Genomic DNA, 8,953 nt, shown 5'->3' with positions numbered 1-8,953 from the left:
GTTAACGTGGCTTCTAACGTTGCATTGCCAACCTTCGAGAACGTTAGTGACACTCAACATTGTCACTAATGTTCCAATGTGCCCCTATGTCTCACGTTAGAGTCCACGTTAACTAGGTTAACGTGGCTTCTAACGTGGCCATTCTTAGCCATCCCCAACATTAGTGACAATGTTGAGTGTCACTAACGTTGGCTCATCTTTTACTCATCAACGTTAGCTGTCCACATTAACTAAGTTAACATGGAAGTTAACGTGGCTCCTTGGGGTTTTGTGGGTGCTTCCAACGTTAGTGACAATATTGGGTGTCACTAACGTTGTCGACCACCCTTGCCTCTTACGTTAGCTCCCACGGGAGTTAACGTGGTACATTGCACCTTAGGCCAACGTTAGTGACAATGTTGAGTGTCACTAAAGTTAGCTTCCTTCCCCCTTTTAACGTTAGAGGCCATGTTAACTAAGTTAACGTGGACTCTAACGTAGCCACTTATGATCATTGGCCAATGTTAGTGATAATGTTAAGTGTCACTAACGTTGGCTCAAATTCCTTCTTCAAGTTAGAGTTCACGTTAACTTAGTTAACGTGACTCTTAACATGGGCAATGATGGCTTTGAGAGCATTATGGCAATCACTTTTCTTATTAACTTTGCAAGTTACCTCCCATTCCACGTTAGTGGTAGACTGCTAAGTGGTTCTTCCTTGCTTCCTTTGGTCCTGAAATCAAGCAATAGAGTTCATCAAAGTTCTAGTCCAAGTCATGGGTAATGCAACATACAATTTGTTATTAAACTCATGCAAAATCCTCATGAAATCATGTAAAATTCACAATGTATGCTTGAATCAAGGTATAAGTGAATATCTACCAAAAACTAGCTTATTTCCTAAGGAAATGCATGAAACTACCTTAAAAACAATAAAGAAAAGGTCAGTGAAATTGGCCAAGATGCCCTGGCATCACAACACCAAACTTAAAGTTTGCTTGTCCCTAAGCAAGTACTGGAACAAGAGAATGATGAATGGAAAGCCAAGAGAAATGAGTCATTCTTGTGGAAGTCATGTCACTGATTTTATGGTGGTTTCATGCATAGCAACTTAGGTTCATTCCATTACTGGGTTTCAGACCTTTATCATGTCCTAAAACACTGATTTTGCTTACATCCCATGAGAGTTTTATTGATCCTTTTATTGTCATTCCAGGGCTTATTTGTGTTCTTCAAGCTAAGTGCTCTGTAAGGGGGCAACTCTTTAAGATAAGCTTTTAGCCAACACCCCGAACCAGTTGGTTCAAGGTGCTAGGTGTTGAGACACCCCTAAGGACTTACTCCCTGAAGTCTCTCCCCCATACATACACACCACAGGCATCTGGTTCATTTATTTTCCTTCTTGAGACCTTGGTGTCCAGCACCTCTTTAGGTTACTAAATGCTCTGTAATGAGGGTTACTCTTGATAGTGGACTTTCAGCTGATAATCCCGAGTTAGTTAACCCAAGTTACCAAGTGATAAGGCACCCCTAAGAGCTTATTCATCCAAGTAAATCCCTCACACAGGAACACCATAGACATATGCCTCAAGATTAAAACCATTGGTGCCTAGCCTTATTGCTTACTCTTTTTCTTTTGTTTTTCACTTTAAGTGTTCTTTCCCTTTCTCTTATTAGGATCTTGTTATTTACTTAGTCTCATGGGTATATTTAAAGTATAGTATTCAGGCCAGATAGTTGTCATTCCCACCTTATGGTTGAACCAACTTAGCTAACTTATAATCACACCAAAGACTCATGAATGCACTTCCATATTATGAACTCGACTCTGGTCTATTTAAAACACAATCATTCTCTTTTTCATTTGATTTAAAAGATAAGCATACAATAAGTAATGGTATGATGCAGTAACACTTAAACCAGAAATCATAGACCTAAGCAATTAAACTTAAAATGCATAATTGAAAAGTTTCAAACTAACATGGAAGCATGTTCTATTTCATACAAGATCTTCCTTATTTAAAGCATAGAAAAAGATGGAGTAAAGAAGGAACTCCACCGCCTTTTACTCTTGTGGCTGTCCATGCTCTTTTCCTTGCTTGTCCTCCTTGTGTCCTCTTGCATTTCCTCGCATCCACGCCAATCTTGCTTGCTTCCAATCCTCAAGTGCCTTCCTCACTAATTCATGACTCTCTTCCACCCTTTGTCTCTCTTCTCGTGCTAATTCATCCTTCATTTCTTCATACCTTGTGATTCCTGGGTGCAATATAGGTAGCTGTCCTACTAGGTATCCGAGCCTGGCTTGAGTGTTTATGTGATGCCCTGTCTCGCTCATGTAAACTCCTTCTGCAAATGCCCTTTGCTTGTCCAGTAGTTCTGTGTGTTCTATTTGTCTTCGATGCATCTCATGTATGTGTGCCCCTTGATGTGCTTGGATGTTTATTAGCCTCTGGATGGACTCTTATTGCCCATTTTGCCTTTGATCCATCCTGTTGAATGTTTCTCCCCATTGTTGCCCTTGACTTAGTTGCTGTTCTATCATTTGTCTTTGCCACTCACCTTGCTGAGTCATCCACCTTGAGAGTGCTTCCTCTTGCTGCCCCATCATCTGTAGTTGAAGCTCTTTCTATGCTCATTGGCTTTCCAAATACTGTCTAGACAAGCCATCAATGGCTTCCTGCAATTGGTACATGTCCAAGGTCTATGGTGCTTGCCCCTCTGCGACTTGTCCTCACTACTTGAGGGGCTGTCCTCTTCCTTTGCTTCCGTTGAGGCAGGGGGGATGTGGCAGCATTCATCCTTCGGACCGTATTGGAATGCCTTCCTGTATCCACACGGGATCCTCATCTTCAAAAACCACCCGAGCTTTCTTGCATATTCGATAAATAGTGCTGGGGTAACCTATCGTTCCTCTTGAGTCGCTTTTCTCTGCCATCTTTCTAATGCCTTCAGCTATGAGTTCATGAACCTTGATTTCTCCTCCCTTCAGTATATAGTGCACCATCGTTGCTCTCTTGAGATTCACCTCTGAGTTGTTTGCAGTTGGGAGGATGGACCTCCTCACTAGCTCAAACCACCCCTTGGCTTTAGGAGTGAGATCTGTTCTCTTGATGAACTTTGGTTTCTTTCCCGTAGACCTTTCCCAGTCAGCTCCGGGTACACAAATGTCTCGCAAAATCTGGACATAATTGGGGTTGTTATCCAATCTTGAGTGATAACTTTCTTCTTCAAACAGTATAGATCGTAGCTTCAGTGCCCTCATGACACTCATGGGACCAAAATCTACCATCTTTCCTCTCACAAAGCTTGTATATGACTCATCTTTCTTATCATATCGGACCGCATTCGCATAAAATTCTCCTATGAGGTTTGCATTCACCTTAATGACCGGATCAGTGAGGAGCTCCCATCTTCTCTTTTCTATTTTCTTTGTGATTTCTGGACACTCAGTTTTCTTCACTTGAAATCCCAGCTCATAAATGATTTCCTTGTCAACCATCCACCCGTATTGCAATGCATGATACAAGCTTCTAAATCTCTTTTCATCATATGGGTGTTGCTCCATGGGTTCTTTTCCCTTCCTTCACTTAGAACTTGAAGAAGCCATGAATGAAAGTTGTGTGAAGGTGGTAAGGGTGTGAGACTTTTGGTTGTTTAGGGTTTTATTGCAATGAAGAGAGTAAGGGTGGTGTTTGTAATGGGGTAGACCGTGCTTAGTTCCGAAATGGAGAGGTGTGAAGAGTGGGTACGGAACATGGTTCATTTATATAGAGAAGTTGTGAGATAATGGAGGGTATGGATTGATGGAGTAGTTACTTGATGGACGGTTGGGGTTATGCATGGATAAATGACAAGGATCATCACTTCTTGATGGAGATTGCTCGGTCTTTTAGGGGTCCCATTTTTTTCAATTTTGCATGGCAACACTTTCCAATGCATTCCCTTTTTAGGACCCGTGTGTAGTCCCTCCTTTTGTGGTGTCCGAACCTTCTTTGTTTAGTTGTCCAATCTATCACTTTTAATGCTCCTTTTCTTTTCCCAATAAAGACAAAATAAGAAAAGTAAGAAAAGATATCAAAATGACAATATGAACTTTACGGCTGGAATTAAAATAAGAAAAGATTAGATTGTTTATTTATGAATTCCAACTAACTAACTAACTGTGGGTCCTTATATGCATATTGGTGGCACCATGGGGTGACACCAAACTTAATGTGGAGCATTGTGGTGAAGAGTTCTATTCAAAGCTCCAAGACTAGCATGCACTTTGGTTTGCTTTGAACACCAAAATTATTCCTCACTATATACTGCACAATAAGGATTTCACCAAATGTTTGTCATGTTTGGGTTGGACTTCATAAACATTGACTTATTTACTTTTCTAAAAGCATATAAAACATGGGTTGCCTCCCATGAAGCGCTTCTTTAGCGTCACTAGCTTGACGTTTCTCCCTCATCAGGGTGGTTGGTAATGCTTGAAGTCTTCCCCTCTTGCTGTGGACTTGTATCCATTGGTTGTATCAATAATCTCGACATGTTTCAGGGGGAGAACTCTGTTGATAGTGAAGACTTTAGGTAACTGAGATGTTAAAGTGGGGAGATTAGGGGGAATATCTGGGAAGTAAGCTGAGATCACTCTATCCCCTGGAGAGAAGTCTTCCGTAGGGATCTTTTTGTTCCTCCACTTCCTTGGTACCTTCTTCCTTGTGTCTTTTGACATTGCCTTGCTCTTGATGACTCCTTTCTCTAAAGTGGTTTTGTTGCTTCCTTCACATATCTCTGGTGGTTTAGGTTCCTCCAGTTTTTTCTTGAGCTGTGACAACTGCCTGTTTCCTTGTTCCTCATGCATGAGTTTCCCTAGATGGGTTGGGTGTGCTTCAATGCTTGCTTCCTCCTTCAACATCTCATTGTGCTCTTTGCTTGGTTCCTTGTGCTCTTGATCTGCTTCTTGTGAGAGTTTGAAGACATTAAAGCCCAGTCGTTCATCATGGATCCTCAATATTAGCTCCCCTTTCTCCACATCTATGAGTGCTCTGGCTGTAGCTAGGAATGGTCATCCCAATATGATTGGGTGAGTGTGACTCTCTTTCATGTCCAGAATGACAAAGTCTGTTGGGAGAAAGTATTTCCCAACTTTTAGCAAGACATTCTCCACCACTCCTATTGCTTGCTTTTGAGTCTTGTCAGCCAGTCTGATGACCACATCTCTGGGCATTATCTCATTGATCTGCAGCCTCTTTACCAAGGATAATGGCAGTAAGTTGATGCTTGCCCCCAAATCACAGAGTGCTCTATCGAACATTGTTTCTTCTATGGCACAGAGGATGTGAAAACTCCCTGGGTCTTTTCTTTTTGCAGGCAACTCAGGTTGAATAAGGGTACTACATTCCTTGTTCAACACTATAGTCTGGCCTCTTTTGAGTGAGCTTTTCCTGGGAAGAAGTTCCTTCATATACTTGATGAATGCAAGCATTTGTTGGATGACCCTGATGAATGGTATGTTCACATGCAGAGATGCAAACAAGTCTAGGAACCTTGAGTATATTCTCTTCCCCACAGCACCATTGAGCAGTTGGGGAAATGGTGCATAGAGCTTAAGCAACTCTTGTTGTGAGATTTCTGGTTCTTGGTGATCTCTATCCTCCTCCTCTGTTGAGTTATCTTCAGGATGTTTGGAAAGTTTGCCTTGCTTGTCTTCAGCCTCTTGATCACTTGTAGTGACCATTTTGCAATCTTCCCATCTTACTTTCTTTGCTTCTCCTCTTGGGTTTTTCTCCGTGTCACTTGGGAAGCAATCAGTAGGTTCGGGAATCTTCTGAGTTAAGCATCCCACTTGGAATTCCAGCTTCTTGATGGTCTCTCCCTGGTTCTTAATATTGGCTCGCACCTCCTCTTTGAACACCTTGTTTTCTTGAATCTCTTGGCATATTCCTTCAAGTAAGGTTTCAATCTTAGAGAGCTTGTCATCAAATGATGGTGGATTGGGAGTAGAGGTGTTGTTTTGGTTTTGATATGGGTGTGGAGAAGTGTTGTTGTGGGGGTGTTGATATGTCCTCTATGTGAATTGTTGATGAGCTGCATTGTTGTTGGAGTTGTAACGTCTCTGGTCTTGGCTTTGATCTTGCTGATTCTGCCACCCAAAGTTTGGGTGGTTCCTCCATCCAGGGTTGTATGTCTTGGAGTATGGATCATGGTTCTGTCTAGGTGAATTCCCAATGTAGTTGGCTTGCTCAAGGTTACCCTCAGCTTCTTCTTTAACTCCTTCTTGGGTTGTTGAGGAGGTGGTGATTACTGCCACTTGGTTCCTCTCCATCTTCTTGGTGAGGTCAGCTAGCTGCTTGGTAATGAGCTTGTTCTGAGCCAGCAGAGCATCTACATTGTTTAGCTCTATCACTCCTCTAGTGTTCTCTCTTTCGGAAGCATAGAAGTAGTCATTCTCAGCTACAGTCTCAATTACATCTATGGCTTCTTCAATGGTCTTCTTTTTGTTCAATAATCCTCCAGAAGAATGGTCTACTGCCTTCTTTGATTCATATGACAAGCCTTCATAGAAGATGTGCAACTGCACCCATTCATTGAACATATTTGGTGGACACCTCCTTGTTAGGTCTTTGAACCTTTCCCAAGCTTCATAAAGTGTCTCCCCATCTTGCTGTATGAACGTCTGCACTTCAGTTCTCAACCTATTGATCCTTTGAGGGGGGTAAAACCTTGCCAAAAACTTATTCACTACCTCCTCCCAATTTGTCAGGCTTTCTTTTGGGAAGAATTCAAGCCATTTGGATGCCTTGTCCCTGAGTGAAAAAGGGAACAAGAGCAGCCTATAGACATCCGGGTGGACTCCATTGGACTTCACTGTGTCACAAATCCTCAAGAAGGTGGTCAAGTATTGATTCGGGTCTTCTTGAGCACCTCCTCCAAATGAGCAATTATTCTGCACAAGAGTGATGAGCTGAGGTTTTAGCTCGAAATTGTTGGCATGTATGGTGGGCTTCTAAATGCTACTTCCACAGTTGCCTGGGTTTGGATTGATGTAAGAGCCTAACACTCTTCTATCCTCCCCAGCATGATTTGCTATACCTCCTCCCCCATGGTTATTAGCCTCTTCTTCATGTTGGTTTTCCATGTTGCCTTCCATGTTTAGTTCAAAGTGTTCCTCCTCCTCTTCAGCACCGATTGCACGTTTTCCTCTTGCTTCCCTCCTTAATCTAAGGAGGGTCTTCTCTGGTTCAGAATCGAAGGAAGTTAAAGCCCCGCTTCTTCTCCCTGTCATACAACCAACAAGTACAAGCAAGTAACAATATGTGCAGATAGTATTGCTATCAGAATTACTGTTAGTTGTGAGTGATGCAATATATCAAACAGTTAGTGGGTTAGCAAACTGAATGGTAAATAACAAAGAACATGAAAGAGTAGATGGGGAAGGGGAGAGGTTAACTAAGACAGAAAGTAAATTACTCAAACAGAAAATTAAATCAACAAAACAAAAATGCTCAATCTAGTGATCTCCTAATTTAATCATTGTTGATGCACAATCAATCCCCGGCAACGGCGCCATAAACTTGATGCACGGAAAATTTGTCTCATAACAAATTTCCTTTCGGCAAGTGTACCGAATTGTCGTCAAGTAAAACTCACAAAAGAGTGAGGTCGAATCCCACAGAGATTAACGAATTAAGCAATCAATGGTTAATTGATTATCCTAGTTAGACGAGTCATATTGGAGTGATAGGTAACAAGCACTACAAGAAAAAAGGCCTATGGCCACGCTTTGTTTTGCTACGCTTTAAAAGCGTGGCCAAAAGTAGGCTATGGCCACGCTTATGCGTGGGTGGCGTTTGAATAGAGATTTTGCCACGCTTTTTTTTGCTACGCTTTCAAAGCATGCCGAAATCTCTCTATGGCCACGCTTTTATGAGGGTGGCAGTTGATGTGAGATTTAGCCACTTTTTTTTCTGCCACGCTTATAAAGCGTAGCCATAGAGAGATTTTGGCACGCTTTAAAAGCGTGGCAATAGGATTTGTTATTGTGGCGTTTTAGAAGCGTAGCCGTTTCCTACAAGCCTTTTGGCACGCTTCAAAAGCGTGGCCAAAAGGTTCCCTCAGAAAAAAAAAATTAAAGAAGCTCGAATTAACAAAAACGCTCCAGATAGCTAGAGATAGATCAATTCTTCGTGATTCTAACACTTAGAGAAAAAAAGCTAACTCCTTCTGCCCTAACTCCTCCTTCGAAAGCCCCAATGGCAACCACCAATCTCCTCCTTCTTTGTGCCTCACCGCTTCCCCCTCCGAAACCACCAACCACCAATTTTTTCGCCTTAACCCTTCTTCAAAAGCCCTAACCCCTGCCCTCACCGCGACGACAACACTTCAACGAAGAACGACGAAGCCCTCCCTTCCGCGCTGCCGCTCGCTTCCTGCTTCTTCGCTTCCGTGAAGAACGACGAAGCCCTAACATCTGACGAGGTGGAAAAGCGCCATTTCCAGCTTCGAATAAGGCTGTAGGTTTCTCCTCCTTTTGTTTTTCTGCAGTCAAATTCATGAGGATGACTCTAAGTTTTCAGTCCTTTTATTTTTTTATTGTTCATTGTTTTGATTCTCATGCATTTCTTCAGGAGAAGGTGAGGAATCCGTTAGTCGAGAACCATCCTAAGCAGTTCGGGATCAAAGGAGCAGAGGAAGAAGAGGATCCTCAAGCAGAGGTTGAAGGCTCCACCAGCTTTGAACTAGTTCACCACCCTTGGAGCAGAGGAAGAAGAGGATCCTCAAGCAGAGGTTGAAGGCTCCACCAGCTTTGAACTAGTTCACCACCCTTGAAAAGCGTAGCTGTATCTCACACCTATTGGCACGCTTTTAAAGCGTAGCTATATGGCCACCTATTGGCACGCTTTAAAAGCGTAGCCATATCTTGCTTTTGGCACACTTTAAAAGCGTAGCAATAGTTCAAACATATGGCCACGCTTTTAAAGCGTGG

At 42.4% G+C, this 8,953-nt stretch overlaps 1 protein-coding gene across 1 annotated transcript; it reads right to left on the bottom strand.

Annotated features, from left to right (window-relative positions):
* Positions 1–5,032: 5,032 nt before the first annotated feature.
* LOC107489603 (uncharacterized) lies at positions 5,033–5,704 on the bottom strand. The gene has a single exon (XM_016110354.1). The coding sequence runs from the start codon at positions 5,702–5,704 to the stop codon at positions 5,033–5,035; it is 672 nt and encodes a 223-aa protein (XP_015965840.1).
* Between the last annotated feature and the right edge of the window lie 3,249 nt (positions 5,705–8,953).

The sequence above is a fragment of the Arachis duranensis genome, chromosome 5 (genome assembly GCF_000817695.3).
Source record: "Arachis duranensis cultivar V14167 chromosome 5, aradu.V14167.gnm2.J7QH, whole genome shotgun sequence".
Taxonomy (NCBI): domain Eukaryota; kingdom Viridiplantae; phylum Streptophyta; class Magnoliopsida; order Fabales; family Fabaceae; genus Arachis; species Arachis duranensis.
The sequence above is the reverse complement of the archived record's forward strand: the minus strand, read 5'-3'. Positions and strand labels throughout refer to the sequence as shown.